We start from the raw sequence: 26,277 nt of genomic DNA on the forward strand, positions 1-26,277 counted from the left end.
CTCAGGTCGTATTTTACAACAGAACTCTTTCCAACTGTTTTTCTTTGCCTCTTGTAGCCTATTACATGTTCAGATTTCACTCTTAACTCTCATGTACTTAATATCATAGATCTCTAGTATCTATTACAAGAGTAATAAATAATATAGACAGCGGCCTCTAGATGGCGCAGCAGCATTCTGACCATTCCGACTCTTCTTCGTTGGTGCTCTTGCCATGTTTGCGGAAGCTCGGTCACAGCAGCTAAAAGGAGGCTTGTCACCCTTTCTGTGTATGTGTTGTAGCCGTGTTTCATGATCCAAAATGAACCTGCCGAAGGGCCCAGATTCTCTGTGCTTCGACAAGGATGTTTTTATGAAGGTGAGAGTCCATTAACGTTATATTTGGAGACGCTTTAACCGTAGTTGATGTTGCCAAACCAGCTAGCATTAGGCTAAGTGAAACTATTCATTCTGAATGCTCCAGTCTCTGAAACATGCCTTGGTTTTTAATGAATAGAGATACCTTAGATGTAATAAGTAATAACTAATAAGAAATAAGCTTAATCGTTAATGAAAGATATAATATTGTTAAAATAAACGTTAACCTTTCTGTGTGAACCATAGGTAACACTTTACATCAAAATACAATAATAATAGGAAAAATGTGTTCGTGTTTTATAATGTGCCTGTGTTTGAATTAAGTAGCCATATAGATTTTCCGGCTCCATTTACTGATACTTTACTTGTCTGTACATTGGTTATTAACACTGGGTGTTATAGTATGCATGTCTGACTACACTAAATGTGCACACCCTTCTGGTCTGTTGCTGTCTCTCTGTCTGCAGGATGACTTTGACGTTGACCAGTTTGTGGCGGAGTGTCGTAAGCAGGTCCAGCTGGAGGAGATGAGAGAGGACCTGGAGCTCTACTATAAGCTGCTGAAAACAGCCATGGTGGAGCTCATCAACAAGGACTACGCAGACTTTGTTAACCTCTCCACCAATCTGGTCAGTTGCCATTACTGTTGCCCTAGTATCAGCCACTGTGGCTGTAGTTTCTGAACTTTACAACCGTGACATGCAGTCAACATGACTGTTACTGTCGTCTTTGATAAGGAAGTTTATTGTTCAACTGCAAAATATCCTCAGAAAGGCATATCTATCACTAGATATTTGTTTTATGTTATATGTGTCAAAAGAAGTGAAATAAAGAGGAATATTGTCATTTGTTGAAGCTTCAACCTCGAAATTGCAGTGCTGTTGGGATCATAATATGCTCCTGAAAAATTAATGGGAGTGCACGACACAGTTTTCGTTTTTAAAATCAGTCTAATGAGGGCAGACTGTTTCTAATCTCAGACCTCTGCTCCTTTGTCTCAGGTGGGGATGGACAAAGCCCTCAATCAGCTGTCTGTGCCGTTGGGACAGTTACGAGAAGAAGTTATGGTGTGTGTTCTGATTAAGAATAAGAAGTCTTGATTGATTCCTGTCACAGAGGCTTTATGCATGTTGCTTGCTGTTGTCTATTGCAGAGCCTGCGGTTCTGTGTGAGTGAAGTGATTCAGGCTATAGACAACCAGCTGTCCAAACAGGAAGATCTACAGAAAAAAAAGGTTTGGCTCCTTGTCTGCCTGTTAGGCTTTTATCATTTGGTCCTATTTTGTATTCATCATTAAATTTATTATTGAGATCACCTGTGCACACCCATGCCAAATTGTGAACGTAATGTTTCTACAAGCTATATTTGGTATCATACAGACAGCCATTAACCTGTTTTGAATTACATCGTAGCAATACTCGTTTTTTTAGACAGAAAACTGCTTTGTGGGATATTTTAATTAAACGAGCTTCCTTCATTTCTCATTATCCATCAGGTGTGTGTATTGAGGCTAATCCAAGTGGTGCGCTCGGTGGAGAAGATCGAGAAGATCCTCCACTCACAGAACTCCAAGGAATCAAGCTCTCTTGAGATCAGCAGGTGGGAATCATGTTATCAAACCCACTGGCTGTCACTGAATGTGGGCTATTTATGTGTGTTATTTACCAAGTTAGGTGAGTTTCAATATTTACATTTCAATATCTGGCCGGAACAAATATGAAAAGTACTCCTTGCACTTATTGAGTAGATGTAGTACTTACACCAAGGTCTTCTACTGCACTGAAGTTTCATTGTAGTAGGATATAAGTGTCAGCCAAATGAGAAAATATCAGTGAAAATGTAATGTAAGTAGTATGTCAATCAATGGTCAAATCTATCCATGTTTGGAGGTGTAGCGCGAAAAACTATATTTCTGTTTTGTAATCTTGAATGCTTTCCATTTTTTAACAGAAATCCATGTTGTTGACAGAAACTTTTCCAAAAACATGGAAAAAGATACACCACACCAGAGGTTCAAAGTCTTTGAGCTCGATCACTGCAGGGATATGGTGCTAACCGTTTGTGTCTGACTTCTTGTCTGTCTGTGTATCTACAGTCCTTTGTTAGCAGGTCAGATCCTGGAGAGGATAGCTACAGAATTCAACCAGCTGCAGTTCCATGCTGTACAGAGCAAAGGCATGCCCCTGCTGGACAAAGTCAGACCTGTAAGTGTTAATGTGACAAGCAGTCAGATGGCAGATAAATCAGTAGCCGCTCACTTAATCAAACAGTTTTTCTGTCTGGCTGCTCTTCTGTCAGTCTATCAGGCCTGTCATTATTTGACAAAGATAACGAGCTTCTGTTGATTCTTCTGGGTAGTGCTAAGGACATTTCTGTCACAGAAAAAAACATCAATACACTGACTATCCAGAAATGATCTCCCAAATATTTGATCCTAGCGCATTGATCCATTATTCTCTTGGCCTGTGTGTTTGATATAATATACCAAAATACTTTTGACACTCATTTTTTATTTGTGTCTGTGACAAAGTTTCATCCTCTGTCAGCGTATTGCAGGCATCACCTCCATGCTGCAGCAGTCTCTAGAAGGCCTGCTGATCGAGGGTCTGCAGACATCCAACGTGGACATGGTGCGTCACTGCCTGAGGACGTATGCCACCATTGACAAGACCCGAGATGCTGAAGCCCTGGTGGGACAGGTGCTGGTCAAACCATACATGGACCAGGTAAATGTTTCAGACATGATGGTGATACACTGTAGGTCCTAGGGCATTTCAACGTTTTTGAGGAAATGAGCTGATAACCTGACTGAAGCATTTTTATGATAAATTAAGTTGGTCAGTCATTTGTAATTGGCTTCATATGGGCCTAAAAACTAGATGACATATAGCAAGAGATTGTACTATGTGAATATTGATTTCTTATTGAATGTCAGCAAACTGCTGTATATCCTGCTTTAGTAAGCTGTATAGATCGGCAGCTAAAAATCTCATCTTTCTCTTTCTTTTAGGTGATAGTAGAAGAGGTGGTGAAGTCCAGTCCGAATGGCCTCCAGTTGATGTACTCTAGACTGCTGGAGTTTGTTCCTCATCACTGCAGACTGCTGAGAGAGGTGACTGGAGGAGCCATATCCAGGTATTAACGTTATCATGGAGGCAGATCTATTCAAAACGTGATCGCAGATCAAGTAGTTCTTTGTTGTGTTTTGAAATCCTCTTGCCTCTGCTAGAAAACCAAATAGTCTGCTTTCATCTGTGGAGCATACAGAATATCGGTTGTATGATCTTCTTCAAAGATCACACAGCTTCAAACACGTTTATATTTATTTATTTTTGTTTTATTAATGCATTCATGTATTTACTATGCATGGTTTACTCAACAGATTTGAACATTTTCTGTCATAAAGAGTGTCAGCTTCACAAGGTCTAGTGGCCTAAAAATATTTTTTTCAGAAATGACAACTACTACTTTTAAATTTTGCTCATAAAAATAATCAGAAGCTGATGTAGTGCCCAGTGTAGAAAGTGTCATAATATTTTTTTAACGTCCCAATGTTCTCTCTGTCCCCAGTGACAAAGCTGACACAGTGCCAGGTTATGATTTCCTGGTAAACTCTGTGTGGCCGGAGATGATCAGAGCGATAGAGGAAAGGTTGGCCTACCTCTTCAACCCTGGAAACCCTGACATATTCTATGAGGTGCAGCCACAGTGATACAGTTGGTGTGTGTATACATTTGCTTTGAGAAAGTTTTGCGTTTTCGTGTGCGTTTACCATCAACTCTTCTTTTCTAGCGCTACAGCGTGACTATGGAGTTTGTGCGGAGGTTTGAGCGTCAGTGCAGCTCGCAGGCCAGCGTGAAGAGACTGAGAGTACATCCTTCATACACCAGCTTCTACAACAAATGGAACCTGCCTGTCTACTTTCAACTACGGTGCATATTACCTCAACACAGTCTATAGTCTACATACCACAGCCTGTAGCTTACACCACCTACAGTGTACATTCCATGTCTCTTTGCATAGCAAATTGGACATTTTGGTGACTGCAGGTTTCAGCCTTAATCGTGTTGGTAGTACGATCTCAAATGCTGGAAGAGTTAATATGCAGTACTAATTTGTTTAAGATAGAAAAAACTGAGTTCACTTAAAGGTATAGTACTACTCTCATGTCTGTCTGTTCAGTGTAAAGGTGGAGCGGGGAGAGGGTTTGCTCAGAATGAAGACCGAAAACTGGGGGAGACATCTAGCCTGGTTCTGTCCAATGTCCTGAATTGTTAAATGACAGTTTGTGGTTTTATATGTGGGACTATTGTTTGGCCAGGTGCAGCAACTTCTATGAAAGTCTTGTTAGAAAACCAGTGGAGATTCCAGGAAGTCACTGCTAACAGCCAAGAAACAGTCACATGCACTACCTGTAAAAACAAACTACAATGAATCATTTTTACCCTTCCCTTTTTACCCTCATTTCAATTTTATTATTATTTTAGCTTCAGAGGGGATTCTAGGTGGGTTTGTTACCTTCAGTCAGAGTCAGACTCACTATTTGCCCCTGTTTCCAGTCTTTATGCTAAAAGAAACTAACCATCTCCTGGCAGGTAAACTTATGAGAATGGTATTGGTCTCTCACCTCAGTGTCTCTGCAGGAAAGCAACTAAGTTTATTTCCCCAAATGTCATGACTAATGACTCTTCCTCTTAAAATGAAACCTTAGATTACACCATTTTTACTTACACACAGCAGCATGTATTTTAAAGAATTGACTGGTCTTGTGTTAAGAACTCAAAAGACAAATGTTGATCCAAATTGCAGTCTGTCAAGGTTTTTGAGTGGAAAAAGAAAAGTTGGTAGACACTCAAAAGTTGAACAAAAGCCGATTTTTATAGGGATCTGGAAAATTGCTTTTTTGTGTGAGTTTCATGCATAGCCCATAAACATGACACTGGACCTTGACTGAATGACCATTGATCTGTGCAACAAAGTAAAGTAGTCTACTCCTCCTGCCCCAACAAATACACATTGTAAAGTACACAAAGCACAGATTCCCCATTTCACGTCAAATATCAGGGTGTTGTGTCCTCATTTCACAACACAAACCTGCAGAGGTCAGCTTTTCTGGAAAGTCCATAATGAAACAACAACACTGTGTACAAGAAGTACACAGTGTGTCACGTCACGACCAGGTGCATATCAGAGCTGATGAAGAAATAAGCTGATAGCACATTGATTGTTTTGTCTTTCCCTTCTCCTCAGGTACAAGGAAATAGCAGGAAGTCTGGAGAACGCCGTAAGTGATGGACTCGAGGCAGCACCAGGTAGGAATGTGTTTTCCACCACAAACACCAGTGTGTTACTTTACTCATACTTTACTCACAGCAACTGTGTGTCTGTTTGTTTGTGTCCAGCTGGCAGTGCATACCACCTGCAGGTATCTGAGGTGTTGTGGTCCTGTCTAGTGAGGTGCTGGTCAGACAAGGTCTACCTGTCACCTCTGGCCCATCGCTTCTGGAAGCTCACGCTGCAGCTCTACTCACGATATGCCAAGTTTCTCGATGAGGTAATTTTAACTCCACCAGAGGACGACTATAATGATTTAAAGACTATTTTAAAAGTCGTATGAAAATAATTAGTCATGTTGCGGCTACTTGCTTTTGGTCCTCATCTGTATTGGCGTCTGCACAGGTGTTGACTAAGAGTCCACCCACTGAGGTGACTAAAGAGCCAACCAGGCCTCTGCCCAGCTCAGCCTCCTCCACTTCCAGCCGAACATCAATGGATGATGGTGGGAGTGAGAGTGGGAGTCCTGCCTCCCTGTCCACCAAACAGCTGGTCTACATTGCTGCTGACATCCAAAAGCTGCAGGAGCAGGTGCACACACACACACACACACACACACACACACACACACACACACATAAACTAAACACCCATATTTACAAGTGCAGTTCCAGTTCACTTACATAAATTACATCTTACACTTAAGGAGTTATCCTCGGCTTAAATTTTCCATCAGTGAAAAGTGTCCCTTTCTGATAATTCTATAATGGTTTATTTAATGTTTTAATCCTCCAGTTTCCACCTGATTGTTTCCAAGCTGACAGTTGACTCGTCTTTCTTTTAGATCCCAGAGTTGTCAGAAATGGTCAGACAGCGTTTAGAAGCTATCGGATTCAAAAACTTTTCTATTGTGGAAGGTAAGATGCCCATACAGTGTCTATGGAAATCATAGCTTTTCACTTCCTTTGCAGCATTACCTTGATCTTGTCAGCACGATATCTGCTGTGGTCTGAATTTGATAAAATGTGTGCTAAGGGGACAGAGGGTCATGCAGTCATAAATGCCATTTTCCTTTGACATTTAAAAAATGTAAACGTTCAAAAAAGCCAACAGGCATTTGAGCATGCCATCTAAAAATATTATTACTTTAGCACAAGGTAGCTCAGACTGTGTGTTTACGTCATTGCATTTACTAGTGCTATCTTCTATGTCAGATGCTCTAGCAGACTCCAAAGCATGCCTTTCAAGTAGCGTTCCCACTCTGAACGCGAAGATGACCCAGCATCTGACTGAACGCTGCTGTCGCTTCCTGAAGAGTGCATCTGAGGTTCCACGTCTCTACCGCAGGACTAATAAGGTCAGTGAAGCTGCAAACATGCACATGCACGTGTTTCTCCTATGTTTTGTCCATTCTCCAATCACATAACATCCCTTGGAACAAATGAGCAAACACTGAGAGCACTGTTTCTCTGATTTAGACAAAGCAAAGGCTTTTAAATGTTTCTTCAGATGGAAATTACTACAATTAAATACTATTCACATTTGAAATACTCTGACTGGTCAGATTTTGATGAAGTCTGGAGGGATGATGCATCTTAATACATAAATGACTTTCAAACAAATGCCACTGGAGTACTTTATTATCATTGGCTCTAAAATTGAGCCTGTTAATGAACTAAATGACATTTCAGTATAAGGCTGAGCACATTTTTAAGAGCTTTCTTGGACGTGAAGCTCATCAGAGATCCAGAAAGCGATGGAGTCTCTGACCTTAACAATTTGACGTCCTCTAACTAGACTTATTTCCACTAAGTCCCGCTTGTGCCAAGAGTTTTCAATCAAATATCTATCTTTAACTCAGTCACCCACTCACTTGCCCACTCATGGTTATCCTATCTGCCCCCCAGTGGCCACTAGCATCATCTCCTCACTGCAGTGCTGCTGAAATGTTTTTCGCTGCATGTGTGATATTGTGTTTCCTTGTTGATCATAAATTTCTGTTGCAATGTTAGAACACTAACTATATAGCAAGGATGTCTAAATCTTATTTTATTTCCCCTCAATGTCTTCCAAGTCCTTGTGGTCAACTTTGAGTATCTGCTTAGTTGATTCTAGATTCATGTTAGAGAGCAACACAATTTACACTCAGTTAAAAAAAGATAGAAAATATTTCTCATTTATTCAAAATATAAAAACACACTAACTAATAAACTAACATCATAGCAGGCTGAGTGTGACTGCACACAATTGTGACGTCCTGGTGTAAGGACACACCTTGTAATCACTGCAGCAAAGTGAGAGGATGACAGTAGGTCAACAAAAAACGTTTAGCTGGTGTTAAGTTCCTTTTTTTTTTAATTTGGAAGATGCAATTTCAATGAATGTAAGACAATAGCTGTTGTGACAGGATTTCAGCAGCTTCTCCTTTTCCTTAACATGCACAAAACGTGAAACATCAAATGCAGCTTTTAACCAACACATGTCATTAAGATATTGGATTATATACCAACATGTCTGTGAACACCTACAATATTTGACTTCCTCCCTGAATAGGATATGCCTGCGCGTGCATCAGCATACATGGACAATGCCTTACGTCCGTTACATCAGTTACTGACAGACTCAACAGGGCTGGTCACCCCCTCCACAGCACAAGAATGGCTGCGAGTTGCACTTTCTGACTGCACACAAAGGTAATTTTACACACACAAACAGACCCAGATAAAGTACCCATGCTGAAGAATTTAAAAGTACTGACCAAGGCCAGTACTTAGATGTTTAAAGTATGCGCTTATCCATTTAGCGTAAATGAAAAAATGTCCATCGGACATACATAAAGAAACTGATTAATTGATATACAAAAGTTAAATTACAATCCACCAGCTTTCTCTCATCAACATTCCATCCATCTGTCTTGATATTTCCATTGTTTTTTTTTCAGGTACTATGAGACCATCTCAGAGGTACTGAGCTCTGTGAGAAAAATGGAGGAGAGTCTGAAGCGCCTGAAGCAAGCCAGAAAAGGTGCGACTACTACTGCCACGGCAGGAACAAACGGTGGACCCACAGATGACAGCAAGATCCGTCTTCAGCTGGCACTGGATGTGGAATATCTGGGAGAACAGGTCAGTGGTGTACACACACACAGTACACAAACACATAGAGATGTTTGGAGACGCATACATGAACATGTGACAAACAATGCAGTTTCCTCAGGCAAAAACACAATTACACTTGTTAAACACTTTATTAGGAACACCGGCACACCTGTTTAATCATGCAATTGTCCAGTCAGTTAATTATATGGCAGCAGTGCAATGCATAAAGTCATGTATAAAGAGATCAGGAGCCTCAGTTAATGCTCACATCAAACATCAGAATGGAAAATAATGTGATCTCAGTGACTTTGACCGTGGCATGATTGTTGATGCCACAGTCAGGCTGGTTTGAATATTTCTGAAACTGCTGATCTCCTATGATTTCCAAACACAACAGTCTCTAGAGTTTTTACTCAGAACGATGCCAAAAACAGAAATCATCCTATGAGTAGCAGTTCTGCAGGCAGAAACACCTCATTGATGAGATGCCTCAGAGGAGAATGGCAAGACTGGTTGTAGCTGATAGAAAGGCTTCTGTAATTCAGACAACCTCTCCATATAACTGTGGTGAGCAGAAAAGCATCTCAGTGCACAACGTGTTGAACCTTGAGATGGAGGAGTTACAACAGCAGAAGACCACGTCAGCTTCCACTCCTGTCAGCCAAAAACAGAAATCTGAGGCTGTACTTGGCACAGGCTCTCCAAAACTGGAACGTTGAAGACTGGAAAAACGTTGCCTGGTCTGATGAATATGGATTCTGCTGAGGCACACAGATGGTAGAGTCAGAGCTTGCCGTCAACAGTATGAATCCACAGACCCAACATGCCCACAGTAGTGGTGGTAGCGTAAGGGTGTGGGGAATGTTTTCTTGGCACGCACAGCACATACTTCGTGACATGGTGATAATACACCCTGTCACAAGGAAAAATCATTCTCAAACTGGTTTCATGAACATGACAATGTGTTCAGTGTATTTCAGGGGTCACCCCAACCACCCGATCTGCCTCCAGTAGAATCTGTGTGTAAAGCTGGTGATTGGCAGCATGAATCCATGAATGCATGCCACGAAGAACTGAGAGCAAGGCGAGGTCCCACTGAAAGTGTGATCTGAAATACTTTTGGTTATCCTCTCTTAACGTTGCTTTGCATTGTTGTTTATCTCAGATCCAGAAGATGGGACTTCAGCCAAGTGACATCTCCATGTTTTCCACTTTGATGGACCTTGTGAAAGAGGCCCGAGAACTGGCTGAACAGAACCAGTAAAAAGTTGATCCCACAGTAACTGAAACCCATTAAAATGCTGCACTCATCCCTGCATTTCCTGAAGAAAAAAAAAAAAACTTGTCACAGTCCAGGGACAGAACAGTTAAAGATGATCAGACCGTGGAGAATGTAGGACAAAGCTAGGAAGTTGTGAAGAGAGAATCAAACAATATTTGTCTAATTTCTGCTGATGGTGAAGGATTATTCTCAAATAGATAAGTCGTTTAATGTGTAACATGTAAATTTGTGTCATAATCAAAGTTGTATATTATAATATGTTTAACATAATGAACTTGGGAAAAGAATAAAAACTTTGGATACACTGTTGAAATTATGTGTTTTTGATACAAAGGTCATGAGCTGACGACTAGTGGTTGTGTATTAGTCGTGGAAAATCCTCAGGACTCTGACCATGGTGTACATGCAAACAAGTTGTTACATTATTAAAACTTTTGGCCTTGGTCTTGAATCAATAGTTTTAGGTTTTGCTCTGAGTATTTCTCCAGAGCAAAAAACCACCTGTTACCATTCAGCATTACTTCCTATTTCCGTACTTACACATTAAGTCAGGTTTTATTCATGTATTTTCCAGTATTTATAAGGAAGATGTAACACAGTGTATTTTGCTAGTAGAATGAAGCTATTTTCAACCAGGCATCAAAAGACCTTAGTTACAGATGTTCTGATTTGCATTGATCATAGTGTCTACTCAACATTCAGTTAATATTGGTAACAGGAACAGAAATATGTATGTGATTTATCATCTGTGAAATTGGAAAATATTGTTGTTGATGTTGTAGTATAGTTCATTAGATGGTTCCCAAAGTAGATTATTGTCTTAATCATTATTCTCAAAATCTCCACACAGTCAACAGTAACAAAGGTGAATGACTTGTTTTGCAATATTTCCCTGCAGCCCAGTTTTGTAGGTTTCTCTCCTAACCGCTTCAGGTGGTGATGAATATTGATACAACACTAAAATGATAAAGACTTAAATCCAGAGGGAAGACAATGACATATTAAATATATATTTGGAAACAAATGTTTTATTTTAGCAATCACAAATTGTAACAAAACAAAAATAAACTCTTAGTTACAATATACAACGTATTAGTCATTCAATGTAGAGAATCATGGTTACTGTACCTACTCTACTGAAAAATACTGTACAGAACTCTGCTATAATAAATTTTACAGGAAAAAAAACAATTAGGATTTTAAAAGACTGCTTGAAAATAAGTCAGCTTAAAGTAACAGGTTTTCATAAATACTGAGACAGGGATCCTGAGTGAATCCGGAATTTGTGGAGAGGATCAAGTAGGTGGTGAAAAATAACCACAACACTGTTTAATATTGATAGTTTTGTCTTGTGTGAGGTTGTACTTCATTCCTCATGTACTGTATGTGGCCATTATTTCAGTTGGAAAGACAAGGGTGTGATCTAAGCGAGATGTTTGTTGAATGATTGATTTCAGCCTCCGTGGAAGCTTAACCTGTAGGCGATAAAGTAGATTGTAAGGAAATGGACCTGGTATGTTGGGCATCTTTCATGTCAGAGGTTTCTGTTGGTATTATACTATATAACTACTATATAAGTTTAGATTGTTGGGTTTGTGATCTTGCCCAGCATGAGGATGGCGTTAGAATCTCCTTCTATGACAGAAAAGAAGAAGGGACGGTTGATGGACAGTTTCAGAGGGACGCCCGCTTCTTGTATCTTGTCCTGAGGCTCTGCTCCTTCCTCTGACATCTCAAACAACACTTTGTTGACCGCCTGAGAGGAGACAGAGAGAGATGTTATAATGCACACATGCACAGTGAGTAGTTTTCATTATATGACAAACTGACCGCTCATCTAGTTCACCTTATCTATAGTGAAGGGCTTGGTGTTGCTGAGTTTGCTGAACTCAGCCTGGGAGCCCAACAGTTTGGCCTCGATTTCTGGGTCCATGTTGGTCAGCAGGTCACGCAGATCAGTCTCAGAGGACAGGGAGAACTTTGGCAGTGACAGCTCCAGCAGACTGGATGGGTGAGGGGGGAAGAATAAATTAAAATTTCGAGATAAAAATTATTTAAACTAAAATGGGGTTGTACTGGGTTCTTTCTCTGCTAAAAATAGCCATAGCCTCATTTGCTCTACATTGCTTTGATAATCCATTATTGACTGATTGATGCACTGATAGACAGTAACTAAGGTCTTTTAATCTGTAGCCAATAAAAGTGCACATACTTCTACAGCCACGGCCAAAATAAAAACAAACAAAAAAAAAAACAACAATTGATTGCAATAAATTGTAACTATAGGAAATAGGCCTAAAGTACATGAAGATGATGGAATTAAAAATGGACGCACAACAGGCCCATAACATAAAGTGATGTGTCAGAGTTAAAGATGACAAAAGATGCTTCTGATTTCCAGTCGGTCAACTCGCAAAGACATCAAAATTATCAGAAGTGACACCAGGTCTCGAGTTAGTGTTTTAAAAAAAGACAATACTCACCCTTCCTGGAGGCTCTGATGCCAGCCAGACATCACGTCTGTGCGCAGCTTCGACTCTATGTCATGGAGGTTGGCTCCTTCATGAGGCAGGACCAGCAACATGTATGACCTTTTGCTCAGAGACAGCTTCACAACAGTGCACCGCCGCGCCTTCAGAGTAACAAAACAAAAATATTATTGATGACTGAAGTCATTAAGATTTGAGAAAGCTCAAACCTCCTGCTCATTTCACATTTTACAGCTGCAGATATGCAGTAAACAAAAAGACACAAATGAGCCAACCAATCAGCATAAAAAACCCAAATCTACTGAAATAGGATTTACCTTATCATTCAGGTAGTGGTACTGACCCGTGTGGGTCATCAGTGGAGCCATCACTGTGGTTGATTCATCCACATGAAACTCCTGCAAGGATGTCTCTTCTGGCTGGAAGGCTGTCCTCCAGTTGCCTAAACAGGCACAACCAAAGAACACAGTCAGATACTGCAGGGAGGGTGCAGCAGTTGACAGTACTTTAAACATTTATATTTGTAGGGTTTCAGTTTGTTTTATGTCAGCTTTAAATCTAAGTCTAATCTCAGTCTTTGTATTTCAAAATCAACTTAACAGAGCCAGACCTTGAAAGTTGAAAGAAGTAATCAACAGAAGGTCACTGCTGGAGTTCAGGTCTTTGAAGATGCTCTTCACCTTCCCGCCTGATGTCTTCTCCACAAAGTTGTTGACCAGTTGCTCAGCCTCCTGAGCTTTGGAAAAGTCAACGCTGCGGATGAACGATGCATCTGAGAAGTCCTGTGTGCCTTGAATGAAGTCCTCTGATAGCTGAACATCCTGGCGAGTGAAGGCCCAGACCTGGGTGGTGATTTCATCTTTGGGTCCATCGTCCACCAGAGAGTTGATGCTCTGCAGGGTCTTGAGAACCTTGTGTCCGTCCACTAAAGATACACAGTCCTCTCGGTCAGTGTCACTGCTCAGGCCCAGAAGAAGCTGCACAGATAGGAAAGGAATGGGAATAATTTACTTTTTTTGAGGTTAAGTACAAGACTTAATAACCAGATACATGGTTAGGACCATGTCACTCAAGTGAGAACAAATCAAAAGCAAAGACCTGGAATGGGCGCGCTGTCTTCTTGGAGGCTCCCAGGTAGAAAGTGACAAGGGATCCATAGCTGTTGACTGGAGAGAGGAGGGTGTTGGTGCTGGGCTGCTTGCTGCTGAGAGCCTGGTACATCCTCAGGCCCAGAGAGTTCAGCAGCTCTGCCAGTACTGCCGTCCTCTGTGTGATGTTCTGCCTCTGAGCATCCAGTTTTGACTGGTCCCTGCTGTCTGGTGTCAGGACTTCAATATCAAGGGGGGTCACAGGAAGAGTCTCCAGGGGCTTGGACGTCTGGGTCTGCAGGGTCTCACAGCTGACATTCTCGGCAGCAAAGAGATGGAAGGGGTGAATGTAGACGCGGTTGGCCTGGCTTCCCGACAGGCAGCAGCATAGTAGGAGGACTAGAAGAGGCAATCTCTGCATTTTACCTTTGTTGGTAGTCACCTTTAAATGATTCCGTCTGTGGAGGGCGACAGATATTTTTGGTTTAAGATGAATTAAGTTTATCAAAATACAAACAGCCTCTTGTAAACCTCTTAGTGAGCACTGAGTATTGGCTGATCTGTGAACGCTACAAGACTATTAGTGTGGCTTTCGTCCGAAATCTGGCTGAATCTGGCTGAATCTGATTTTCCGTCTTTGACAGGATTGGCTGGCAGGAACACTGGGCATAGAGCGGCATGTCAGTGATTGATTGATCACTCTTTGTGTGTCCTCTCTCCTGCTGGTCAGTGAATGAGAACAGGCATTACCCTCTGCAACAGAGGTCGCATAGATAATGAAGACGCATATATGTGCGTCTGTGTGTGTGTGTAAGTTTGTATCTGTTTACTGATGGATGTTTCATTCAGATATTGTTTATTGCTTATTCTTTTTAAGCAGGCTTCACATTGGAGACACAAACTGAATGTGCTCACGCAGTCATCAAACAAATTTACATGCTCAAATTATCACCATATTCTAAAACAAAACTGTTCACTTTGGACACTTTGGAAAATGTGATACTTGTTTTTATATCATACATACCTGAATGAACAACTATAAGTTGCAAAACAAACTTCTACACGCACATGAAGTATATATTTAAAATGAAAATAAATATATTGGCAAGTTCATTGAGATATTTTACATTTTCTCAACTGTCCATAGCAATTTTGTTGCTGGAGCTCCTAAAGAATGCAGATTAAACACAGTTTTAATGCTGCAGCTGGTCATCCAAGTAGAACTGACAACTTGCTCTTCTTTATGACAACTTTTTATGCATTAATCTAAATGAAGGAGAAGAACTCGGGTAAGTGCTCTTATGCAAAAATAGGACTTTATCCTTCGAGTTGAACGTGCAGACATATGGACTGATGGACTTTTGCAAGAGGTTAGTAAACACTAGATTTTCCACTATTTGGACATGTACCACAGGACATGGCCTTGGTTCCTGATCAATAAAACCAGTGCACTCAAATGTTCTTATACACAACCAACCCCCCTGTGTACTCAGTGACTTGATGACAGAGGTCAAAAAAACATGGCTGATTCATGATCAGAGACGTTTTCTGTCAAGCTCCAGAATTTTACGCATGCTATGGCTATTTTCACAATAATCTTGTCCTCAAAGGGGGGAAATCTACAGAAATTTGTTGTAGTATTTATTTTTACGAAGTAGGTAACCCTGAAATTAAACTACAAAGTTTAATTTTAGACATTTTTAGACATTTAGAATATTAATGTTCCCATCAGTTCTCTAAATGCAAACATTAGTTTACTGCACAAGTAAATGGCAATGACTTAGATAAAGTCAAGGTTTGCTCTTACCGTGTGTGTCTGCTGCTGCTGCTGCTGAGCGAGGTGCTGAATGAGGTCCTGACTCCTCTGCTCCCTTATTTTAACCCTGCCAGCCGACCATGGTGCTCCCACTCGGGTTACTGATTAACCAAAGCAGCATTGAGTCAGGGGCTCTGCTGCCGTGACTCACAGCCCGCTTTGTACTGACGAGCTGCTACTATAGATAAATAGGTCTGACAGAGAGAAGAAAGAGACCACCCAATGTCCCTCTGCATGTTGACTTAAGCAGGATGATGCAAGCACATCCTGGAGGGGGTGAAAAGTACAGCTCAGCTTCCACAAAGGAGGAGTAGCAGAGGGACAGCCATGCTTGTTTGTGTTTGCCATCAGAGTGACTCACTGAGAAGTCACCATATTGTGGAGATGCTAATTACGCATGTTCTTTGTAATTTTTGCTTGAAAGGGTCAAACAAGTAAGTAAGTCTCAAACCTGGGTCACTTCAATCTGTTCAAGAAAAAAAGATACCATTAAAAGAGAGAGAAAAAACAAAACAATCAAATATGACTAGACAAACACATTTTCATATTATATTTAATTGTTCTGCTATTATTATGTCATAATATTATCCTGTCTTCATCTCTCTTAACTTGTTCACTTTCAGATGTAATCCATAAGAATCATTATTCACTCCATGCCATTAGTGCAAATTTGCTATAAATTTACAATAATGCTCATAATGCTTGAAAAATTCTGCAGCCATCCCACTGACTGGTATATTTAACTAAATGAGCCCCTAAAAAAAGCTAAGTTAGAACTAATAAAGTGTAAAATAAACCAATAATATGTCTCTTATCCTTATTTCATCTCTCTTTCATGTCACTATTGATCTCTTAAAAGGATGTTACAGCTGAATTTAGAGGGTCAACAAACCCAACACGTCCTGGGAAAAGAGCAAACACCTTTCAAATGTTCCTAATAGGCAGGTAAACTAATTTGTGAATATATATTTGAGAACATCCTCCACACAATCCTGCCTCAACAGGGCAGGGTTTGTCTCATCAGCAAAAGAAACATCATATCATGTCAGGTGTTTTACAGCCCTGGTTTTATCTTTTATAAACACTGTTAAAGTAATAGCTGATAAGGGGAAGTTAGAAGTCTTTATGTAACGCTGAGAATGAGATGGATTGTTGTAAAATTTGTTTCACCTGTTAACATTATATAAAATGTAATATGCAGTATCTGATCAGATCTGATCAGATGTCACTCACTGCTGACACTTTTACTGAATTCATATACAATATTTTTTATAGTGATACTGATATCACTCTGCAAACAATTGTTTTATATTGATTAAATGTGCAATATTCCTATTTTACAGAGGCACTAGACATCAACAAACCTTTTTGACAATGATCCCTCACAGCAAATTTGTTTTGTGACAATAGTGTTTTGCTAAGGCACTGAATACTCATACTTGAACAATAAAATGTATTGTATGCTAGATGACAGTAATAGTAGGCTATAAGATGATTGTACATTTTGAACAGTAAACCTCATTCATTATTAATGATCCACTGTAAATTTGAAAACACATGCAAAAATGCAATATATTTCATTTTATGTATTTTAACGTTGAATCAATACATAACAAGCCTACGTAGGAAACATTTACACCATGTACTACAGTTCTTATTTGCTAACATACACTAATACAAAGATTTAGACATCTTGACTTTCAGTGAATAAGAGTTTATAGCCATGCCAGCAGCTCAATGAGTCATGATTCTTGGCAGGTAGAATGTTTACCATGTTCATCAACCTAGTCTGGTGTGTTGGCATGCTGACATTTACATTAGCACAAAATACAAAGTACAGCTGAGGCAGATGGGAATGTCTTTAGTTTTGCAGGTATTTGATTGTAAACCAAATCATGGATGGATTACTGAGCCCCCCTGCAGTACAGTTATAAGATGCTGTGTGGTGAGGTTTTATTTGACATTTTACAGGTTTTAACATACATGAAACAGCCTTGTCATTATGGCATGGTATGTATATTAGTTTGAAAATAAAATGTTTGATGTTCATATTTTCTTACTTTAACAGGATGCAACTGATGCAGCAGGATTCTTGCACAACTTCTGCAGCAGATGTCAGTTACACATGTGAGATTAATATAGTGTATATTTTATTATCCTCTCATTTGTAAGTTCCCAAAACCAGCATGAAGGTCCAGTGTGCGTCTTAAGCAAATATCTTAAAACACACATCCTTAAACTAGATGTGAACAATCTTTATGATAGTTAACCAAGTGTGTGTTTCTCATGCACAATTACTGAGTAATTTATCACTATCACATTTGATGACGTCAGAAACTTTAAGGGTGCTGCTTCAAAGTGGGCTGTTGGGTATATAAGCTGCCGGGTTCAGCATCTGAAGCAGGTTGGAAAGTGAACGGATTCACCATGTGGACTCTGTTGGTTCTTTGCTGCGTGATCGCCACACGTGGAGTGCAAGGTATTATTCACTAATTTGTTACTGTTTAGATAGAGCACTGGGCAGTTGGAAAGATTCGATATGTTTTTACATTCACTCTTTTTGGCTGTTGTTACCTGTGCTGGAATTTAACTAACATAATGACCAATTATTTTGTAATCCCTAACCCATCAGGTGCTGATCGCTTTCAAACAACACAGTGGCAAGAAACTCCAGGTGCAACTGAGTTGCCAAGAACTTCAGGTACAAAACTACTTCTAAACTAAATAGAATGATGTCATTGTAGCTTTTATTGTCTAAAATACATCCAAAATGTTTCTCTTGCCCCGTCTCTATCAGAATGGGCCGATGTGTTGTTTTCAGGTGATTTTAGCAGTTTCAGCTACATCAAGGCCATTTACTAAGCATGTTAAAGAGATTATCCAGATAACTAAAACATCATCTGAGCCTAATGACCTATTATTTTGTAATCCCTAACCCATCTGGTGCTGATCACTTCCACAAAACTTATTCAGGTACTCTCTGTCTCTCTCTCTCTACTTTTGCACAATGTCAACTCATGGTTTGGAGGTCTTGCTCAGAGTCACAACATTATTGTAAAAAGTGCAGTTTTGTCAGGAGAGATAATCACACAGATCAAACGCAATTGGCATGAACACCCTAAAGACCAAGTAAGAAATTTTTTGACAAAATACATTTGAGGATGTCTTTGACATCTAGATTCCCATCCCATTGAAAGTCAACATTTGATCTCAGCTTTTTTAAGTTCTCTGTACCACACAAAATATTTTATTACACATTCACTATCTTTCCTACTTGTAAGACTGTCAATCTTGTTGTCAGTTTTCATCTTGTCATTTATTTCTCCATTCTTTGTGCGCCTGTTTTTCTTCACATCAGAATACTGTGGTGGTTACCTGTATAGCAGCTATGGCTCCTTCAACAGCCCCAACTATCCAGACAGTTACCCGCACGGAGCAGACTGTACATGGTACATCAGACCAGGCAGACAAATTGTGCAGCTGGAGTTATCTAATGTAAAGTAAGTGTATGCTCTGCAATCACTAACTATTGTTGCTGTATTGTCTGTGGCTTTAAATTCCAACGCCTGCTCTTCTCTTGCTCTTATAACAGCATTGAGAGTCACGCAACATGCGGTTTTGATGCCATTTACGTCTATGATGGCTCCAGCACTGGAAACAGGCTTCTGGGGAAGGTGTGTGGCAGAAACAACGCCACCTTCCACTCCACGGGGGCTTATTTGACAGTGCGCTTCAGGAGTGATGGCAGTGTTAGCCACTCAGGATTTCAGGCTTACTACAACGTTGTGTGTAAGTCGCTTTGGATGTGACCAAAATATTTTACACAGTGTGTCCCCATTCTAATGATATCCATGATTTTAACTGCAGTAAAAAACCAGTGATGGGAATTGTTTTGTCTTCTCTTTTTGCAGCTAGAGGTTCCTGTAGATACAACTGTGGCTACCAAGTCGGAAGCTGCTCTTGCTCTTCAAGCTGTGAATACAGAGGGAACTGCTGCGCAGACTATCGAGGTAAGCAGAGGTGGAACATTACGGAGTACACTTGCCCATGTACTGCACTTGAATACAGTTTTATGGTACTCATACTTTATTTCAGCATTTTAATTTCATGATACTTTAAACTTCTATTCCACTTCATTTTTAATGGGAGAACCTACTCAACTACTTAAAATAACATATGATAATCTTACAAAATAGAATTCATTGTTGAAGATAAAGCCCAGTATCAGCCCAATAATCATCTCATGACCCCACTGATTTATAATGCGACCCTTTGCGGTCCAGCTACAATAGTAAAACACTGTTTACACATTAATGCATCAGCAATAACAGTACATTTTTAGCATAATGGGTACCTTTACTTTTAATACTTTAAGTACAATTTACTTCTGAACCATTTCTTTATTAGGATAATGAGTGTAACTTTGACATTGTTGTACTGATACTTTAATAAAAGACTTTAGTACTTCTTCCACCACTGAAAGTAAGACCAGGCTGTAGCAGTACACTGGTCTTTGCCAAGTAGAAGTAGTGAATAAGGCTCATCTATCAATGTAATCTCTCTGTCATACAGATTTCTGCTCGCCCACGTCCGCACCAGTCGGTGTGATACAAGTTGTTATGCAGTCAGATAATGACTTCATCTTTCCTTTTCTTTCATGTAGATTACTGCCCAACACATACAACTACATGGGGCCCTGAAACCACAGGTATAAAACCCTTCAAGCTACAGCCAATTCATCTTGGAGTACTTGATATGAAATGGTTCCTAAGTAGCTGTAATGTGATGTCAACATCATCCTGTGTCTTCCAGATCAGCCCTCATGTCGCTACAACTGTGGCAACTACATGGGAAGCTGCTCCTGCTCAAGCTCTTGTCAATACTATGGCAACTGTTGTCATGACTACAACTGTAAGTGCCAAGTCTAACAAATCAACAGCGTTAACAGGCTCCGCAGCCCTGTCTTGCTGAAGGAATCCATCTGTCAAACTCCAGTGTAATGCTGTGCTGAGAATGACACATAACATTGTCTATTTTTGTTTAAGACTGAAAAACAGACAGTCGGTGTGATACAAGTTGTTATGCAGTCAGATAATGACTTCATCTTTCCTTTTCTTTCATCGAGATTACTGCCCAACACATACAACTACATTGAGCCCTGAAACCACAGGTATGAAACCCTTCAAGCTACAGCCAATTCATCTTGGAGTACTTGATATGAAATGGTTCCTAAGTAGCTGTAATGTGATGTCAACATCATCCTGTGTCTTCCAGATCAGCCCTCATGTCGCTACAACTGTGGCAACTACATGGGAAGCTGCTCCTGCTCAAGCTCTTGTCAGTACAATGGCAACTGTTGTCATGACTACTACAGTACGTGTCCATCAGTTCTCACACTTCAACAGCCTCACTATTTCACCAATGTTTAAACCTTCATGTTTACTAGAAGAAGAGAGGAGGAGCAAAATAGGAGTGAAAATTGAAAAATTAGAAAATGAATTCACTTCTGTAATTTTTGTCTTTCTCTCAGATTACTGCGGATCCATGACCACAGGTATTTAAGTATCTGTATGACTGAGAATAGTTTCAAGCAGCAGCTCAAAGGTCAAATTCATCTTTCCTTACAGAGAGCTGTAAATACTTTGGTAAGACTATGTCCTCCCGTGTCTTCCAGAGCAGCCCTCGTGTCGCTACAACTGTGGCAACTACATGGGAAGCTGCTCCTGCTCAAGCTCTTGTCAATACTATGGCAACTGTTGTCATGACTACAACTGTAAGTGCCAAGTCTAACAAATCAACAGCGTTAACAGGCTCCGCAGCCCTGTCTTGCTGAAGGAATCCATCTGTCAAACTCCAGTGTAATGCTGTGCTGAGAATGACACATAACATTGTCTATTTTTGTTTAGGACTGAAAAACAAACAGTCGGTGTGATACTAGTTGTTATGCAGTCAGATAATGACTTCATCTTTCCTTTTCTTTCATCGAGATTACTGCCCAACACATACAACTACATTGAGCCCTGAAACCACAGGTATAAAACCCTTCAAGCTACAGCCAATTCATCTTGGAGTACTTGATATGAAATGGTTCCTAAGTAGCTGTAATGTGATGTCAACATCATCCTGTGTCTTCCAGATCAGCCCTCATGTCGCTACAACTGTGGCAACTACATGGGAAGCTGCTCCTGCTCAAGCTCTTGTCAGTACAATGGCAACTGTTGTCATGACTACTACAGTACGTGTCCATCAGTTCTCACACTTCAACAGCCTCACTATTTCACCAATGTTTAAACCTTCATGTTTACTAGAAGAAGAGAGGAGGAGCAAAATAGGAGTGAAAATTGAAAAATTAGAAAATGAATTCACTTCTGTAATTTTTGTCTTTCTCTCAGATTACTGCGGATCCATGACCACAGGTATTTAAGTATCTGTATGACTGAGAATAGTTTCAAGCAGCAGCTCAAAGGTCAAATTCATCTTTCCTTACAGAGAGCTGTAAATACTTTGGTAAGACTATGTCCTCCCGTGTCTTCCAGAGCAGCCCTCGTGTCGCTACAACTGTGGCAACTACATGGGAAGCTGCTCCTGCTCAAGCTCTTGTCAATACTATGGCAACTGTTGTCATGACTACAACTGTAAGTGCCAAGTCTAACGAATCAACAGCGTTAACAGGCTCCGCAGCCCTGTCTTGCTGAAGGAATCACTCTGTCAAATTCCTCAGGGCTCATACGGACGTGGTGTGATAATATGTTTTGTTCACAGTTGCAGAATAAACAGTAGGTGTATCATAATGTTTTTACACAGCAAGAGGAGGTGTAAAAGATAGTAATCAATTTATTCTCTTCTCTCTGTCGTGTATCTGCCTGTTAGTCGGCCACTGTCAGACCTCTCAGAATGTAATATAGTAATGTTATATCAGGATGATTGTCATACCAGGGGACCTCTATACAGATTATAATGCCAGTGAATTGAACAAATTGCTGGAAGTCTTGCACGTAACTGGATCTACTCATAAAAAGGGTCATTTTCTGGATCGAATGATCGGCAGAGGATTTAAACCAACATAAAATGGTGTTTTTACTTCTTTAGTGTGATGTACTTCCTGTTGGAACAGGACATTGGGGCAGCCCTAACCCTAACCCTAACATACTCTGATGGATCAGTGTTTAATTTAAATCTAAAGGGATATTAGATATGAGTTATTGGTTGAAGCTTTTCTTTAGAGGATGACATAATTATTAAAGATTTACAGTTTTACAACTTACAATTTTAAGTGTCAGTTTCATGGGGTCTTCTATGTCACATCTGTTCAACTGTTGCTATGACTTCTCGTGTACATATCATGTCATTCAAAGCTCAGCACACTGTTATGACAGTTTTCACCAAAGAGTAATTTGGATTTTGTTTTTTTTTTTTTTGAACAGCCTACTGCTCATACACAAGTCATTCGCCCTCAGGTAAGATGCTCAGTGTGCAAAATGAGCCTGCTTTAAAGATAGTTCACTGCAATGACACTTGTGCCATCTTGTCCACCTTCAGCGGAGCCCTGTGGAGGCTCTTTGTTTGGCTCCGGCAACTTCTCCAGCCCAAACCATCCTTCCTACTACAACGACAACGCCTACTGTGTCTGGCATCTCAGAGCTGCATTTGACCAAAGAATCTTCCTGGCATTCACGTACCTGCAGTGAGTGAGGAACAGACTGTTTTTTGGAGATCATTATCATTATCAACATGTGGAAAAAAATCCAACAAAATATAGAGTTAGGCTCTATATTGATCATCATTAAGGAAACACTGGAACTGTTTTTTGAGGAAGTGAACAGTCTTCATAATTGATGGCTTTTATCATATTTTTTAAACCAGACTGGAGAACTGCTGCTCCTGTGACTACATTGCAGTCTATGATGGGCCGTCTGTTGGTTCACGATATCTGGGGAAAGTGTGCAACAACAGTCTGAGCAATTTCTACTCCACCTCCAACTACATGACGGTGCTCTTCCGAACGGATGGTTCTGTTGTCGGCCGAGGGTTCAGAGCTGAGTTCATGAGCTCTTTGCCACCAAGCTCAGGTACATATATGGTATATTCAATAGTGGGTATAATATGTCTAGTTTAGATTTTATTTTATGTGTATTAAATGTCTCTTGTGGACTGAAATACCTCCTGTGAAACAATCTATATGTCTGCTGTGGCTTGTAAAACTGTCACAAGGGGTGTCCCAGTTTGGGCTGAAGACAGAAAGCCTGTTTTACAAACAAGGGGTGTGGAGTTTGAAAGATGTGGGTAATTACGAGGCAGAGAAGGTCTTTTGATTCCTTCAGTTTTATGGAGGTGCAAAACAATTACTGTAGTACCCCCTTTTAACACCTGTCTGATATGACTCCTGCAAATGTCTCTCCAAAATTTCATGGCAATCCTTTGAGTGCTTGTTACAATAAAAATATTGTGCCCTTTGTCAGGTCGAGTGGACTGTTCCTCAGACAACATGAACATTGTGATTGAGAGGAGTTACCTGAACTCTCTCGGCTACGACGGCCACAGTCTGTACCTGGACGACCCAAACTGCAGACCCCAGGTTTCCAGATACCAGGTGGTCTTCAGTTTCCCAATCAACACTTGCGGCAATGTCCGAAAGGTAAATAAGTCATCACCTTCTGAGAAACATTGACATTACACAGTACTTTGTAATAACTCTCCCACAAATTACTGTGATGGTTAGGACATACAGTAAATGCAGATGTCAGTGGAATCTTGAGTGTGACAGTTCTCCACTGTCTTCTACCATGAACAGTTTGAGAATGGCAGAGTTGTGTACACCAATGCTGTCCGTGCCTACACGTCCAACTCCGGTGAGATCACACGCCAGTCCCACTTTAAACTGAATGTGGGATGCCGAATGGAGCAGGATTCAGTCTCCCAGATTATGTACATTGTGGAACATCATGATAACAGCACCATTGTGGGCACAGGCAGATTCAATACCAGCATGGCTTTCTACACATCCAGCAGCTTCTACTACAAGGTGTGTTTGGGTCGTAATGGGGTGACTGTTTATACAGAAGATTCCTATTGTAAATACTTACATGATGCTGATATTTTACACTCTCAGGTGACTCAAGTTCCATACATAGTGACACTCAACCAGAACATGTTTGTCCAAGTGGACCTGAGAAGGGGTGACAGCTCCCTGGTCCTCTTTCTTGACACCTGTGTGACCTCACCATCGCCCCATGATTTCCAGACCCGACCTTACTACCTGGTCCGTAACGGGTAAGATGAGCGTGTCCCTTGCTTCACTGCTCCCCACAAGCAGTGTAGATAAAGCAACTAACCTGCACTGGCTTCCTGTGACTGTTTTCAAAATAAGAGCAGCTGGATTAGTGTAGTCAGTGCTCAGAATTCTAGTGAGTACTGCCAAACATCACTGGTACATTTACTGCAGTACTATACTTAAGTACAATTTTGAGGTACCTGTACTTTTTCTTATACTTTATATTTTCTTTCTGCTACATTTATTTTAAAGCTGTAGCTACTTTTACAGTTACAATTATAAAATGTTTTATATTAAAACACTTAGATTAAACAATTTCTTCAGAAAATAGCAGCTGTGGCCTCTTGTAATGTTTCAGATGTCTATGATTTGTTAGCAATCTCAAGGAAGACATGTCCACTGTAAACATCTGTTGGTTTCATTTAAAAAGTCTTTGAGACCAAAAGATGCAAAATGATCCAATTTCATAAAAGAAAAAAAATACAACCCAAACCCAAACTTCACCTCCTGACCTCTCATATTTATCTGGTGACTCTTTTGAGGAGGTTCAAATGAGCTCCACCTCCTGCGGCTACAGCTATCTATGTATTGATGAATCAGTATTAACAATGAAATGATGTAATATAGAATCATTTTTCTGCAGAATGAGTACTTTTGATACTTCTATACATTTTGCTAATGATGCTTTTGTTCTTTTACTAAAGTAGGATTTTATTTGCAGGGGTATATATATATATATATATTTTTTTTTACACTGCAGTGTAAATACGTCTTTTTCTACTTCCAAATGTTAATAAAAAAAGTACAGGCCCTTTCTGTTCTCTTAACATGATAATCTGTGTTCCTTGTATATTCATTGTAACTGTATTGTGCAGTAACATTGTCTCTGTATCACCTTCAGGTGTCGCATGGACAGTTCCTACCATCCCTACATCTCTGGCACCCGTGCCTATGCTCGTTTCACATTCAAGTCTTTCAAGTTCCTGCGAGCCACAGAGTCAGTGTACATCCAGTGCAAGGTCCTGATATGCCAAGCCTCTGACTACAATTCCCGCTGCCGTCGTGGCTGCAGTAGACGTTTGAGCAGAGATGTGGGGTCAGCACATGACAGCCAAACTCTGGTTCTGGGTCCCATCCAACTCAAAGGTCTGTAGCCATTTGTACCTGCCTTTGATATCATTAGTGGATCAATTGAAGAATTATATTAGGTTAACAGGACGAAAAATCATTGTGATCTCATGATCTCAAGAAAAAATTACAATTAAGGACATGTCACTATTTTCTCTTTGCTAGATCCTGAGAAAAAGGAAGAAGAGACTCATGAGCAGGACAAGAAGCAGGACAAGGCTTAACATGATATAGCAGTGAGCTACTTCAATCATCTTTACAAATCTATAGCTCTTTCCATTCTGTTCACTGTGACACTGAATGATACTCACCATTTCTTTCTTTATCTTATTACCTGATTAAAAACATCATCAAAAGACAATCTGTGTTTGTGTATTTCATTGTTATACTCTAAAATGAATGTTAAATATTAACACACCATAATAACAATATCACTTTTGTTGAATACAGAGGTGGGGAAAAGGAAAACAAAAG

At 40.2% G+C, this 26,277-nt stretch overlaps 3 protein-coding genes across 4 annotated transcripts; 2 read left to right on the forward strand and 1 right to left on the reverse strand.

Moving 5' to 3' along the window:
- Nucleotides 1-201: 201 nt before the first annotated feature.
- cog2 (component of oligomeric golgi complex 2) lies at nucleotides 202-10,324 on the forward strand. The gene is made up of 18 exons (XM_071480308.1): nucleotides 202-358; nucleotides 825-986; nucleotides 1,359-1,424; nucleotides 1,511-1,591; nucleotides 1,853-1,956; nucleotides 2,453-2,561; nucleotides 2,904-3,083; nucleotides 3,368-3,492; nucleotides 3,928-4,054; nucleotides 4,150-4,289; nucleotides 5,608-5,669; nucleotides 5,760-5,911; nucleotides 6,037-6,222; nucleotides 6,476-6,548; nucleotides 6,846-6,988; nucleotides 8,185-8,324; nucleotides 8,573-8,756; nucleotides 9,895-10,324. Exons 1-18 carry the CDS (start codon nucleotides 302-304, stop codon nucleotides 9,991-9,993), a joined length of 2,190 nt encoding a protein of 729 aa, XP_071336409.1. The 5' UTR covers nucleotides 202-301; the 3' UTR covers nucleotides 9,994-10,324.
- A 695-nt stretch (nucleotides 10,325-11,019) lies between these two features.
- agt (angiotensinogen) lies at nucleotides 11,020-15,760 on the reverse strand. The gene is made up of 7 exons (XM_071480309.1): nucleotides 15,396-15,760; nucleotides 13,599-14,046; nucleotides 13,111-13,477; nucleotides 12,818-12,942; nucleotides 12,495-12,643; nucleotides 11,858-12,014; nucleotides 11,020-11,767 (listed from the first exon to the last, which is right to left on the reverse strand). The coding sequence occupies exons 2-7, from the start codon at nucleotides 14,007-14,009 to the stop codon at nucleotides 11,591-11,593; spliced, it is 1,386 nt and encodes a 461-aa protein (XP_071336410.1). The 5' UTR covers nucleotides 14,010-14,046; nucleotides 15,396-15,760; the 3' UTR covers nucleotides 11,020-11,590.
- Nucleotides 15,761-17,293: 1,533 nt separating this feature from the next.
- On the forward strand, nucleotides 17,294-26,164 carry cuzd1.2 (CUB and zona pellucida-like domains 1, tandem duplicate 2). Of its 2 annotated transcripts, XM_071480305.1 has the most exons (25): nucleotides 17,333-17,349; nucleotides 17,473-17,531; nucleotides 17,739-17,883; nucleotides 18,037-18,105; nucleotides 18,763-18,904; nucleotides 18,997-19,193; nucleotides 19,316-19,414; nucleotides 20,068-20,112; nucleotides 20,217-20,315; nucleotides 20,530-20,574; nucleotides 20,679-20,777; nucleotides 20,935-20,958; nucleotides 21,079-21,177; nucleotides 21,392-21,436; nucleotides 21,541-21,639; nucleotides 21,797-21,820; nucleotides 21,941-22,039; nucleotides 22,829-22,861; nucleotides 22,944-23,088; nucleotides 23,268-23,473; nucleotides 23,864-24,039; nucleotides 24,196-24,426; nucleotides 24,514-24,674; nucleotides 25,577-25,821; nucleotides 25,969-26,164. In XM_071480305.1, the coding sequence occupies exons 3-25, from the start codon at nucleotides 17,832-17,834 to the stop codon at nucleotides 26,025-26,027; spliced, it is 2,493 nt and encodes an 830-aa protein (XP_071336406.1). In that variant the 5' UTR covers nucleotides 17,333-17,349; nucleotides 17,473-17,531; nucleotides 17,739-17,831; the 3' UTR covers nucleotides 26,028-26,164. The 2 variants fall into 2 exon arrangements, with proteins under 2 accessions (XP_071336408.1, XP_071336406.1); XM_071480307.1 differs by lacking the exons at nucleotides 20,068-20,112; nucleotides 20,217-20,315 and having other exon boundaries at nucleotides 17,294-17,349.
- Nucleotides 26,165-26,277: the final 113 nt, after the last annotated feature.

The sequence above is a fragment of the Trachinotus anak genome, unplaced genomic scaffold (assembly GCF_046630095.1).
Source record: "Trachinotus anak isolate AG129_WGS33_773 ecotype Australia unplaced genomic scaffold, CSIRO_AGI_Tana_v1 ptg000007l, whole genome shotgun sequence".
In the NCBI taxonomy this organism is placed as follows: domain Eukaryota; kingdom Metazoa; phylum Chordata; class Actinopteri; order Carangiformes; family Carangidae; genus Trachinotus; species Trachinotus anak.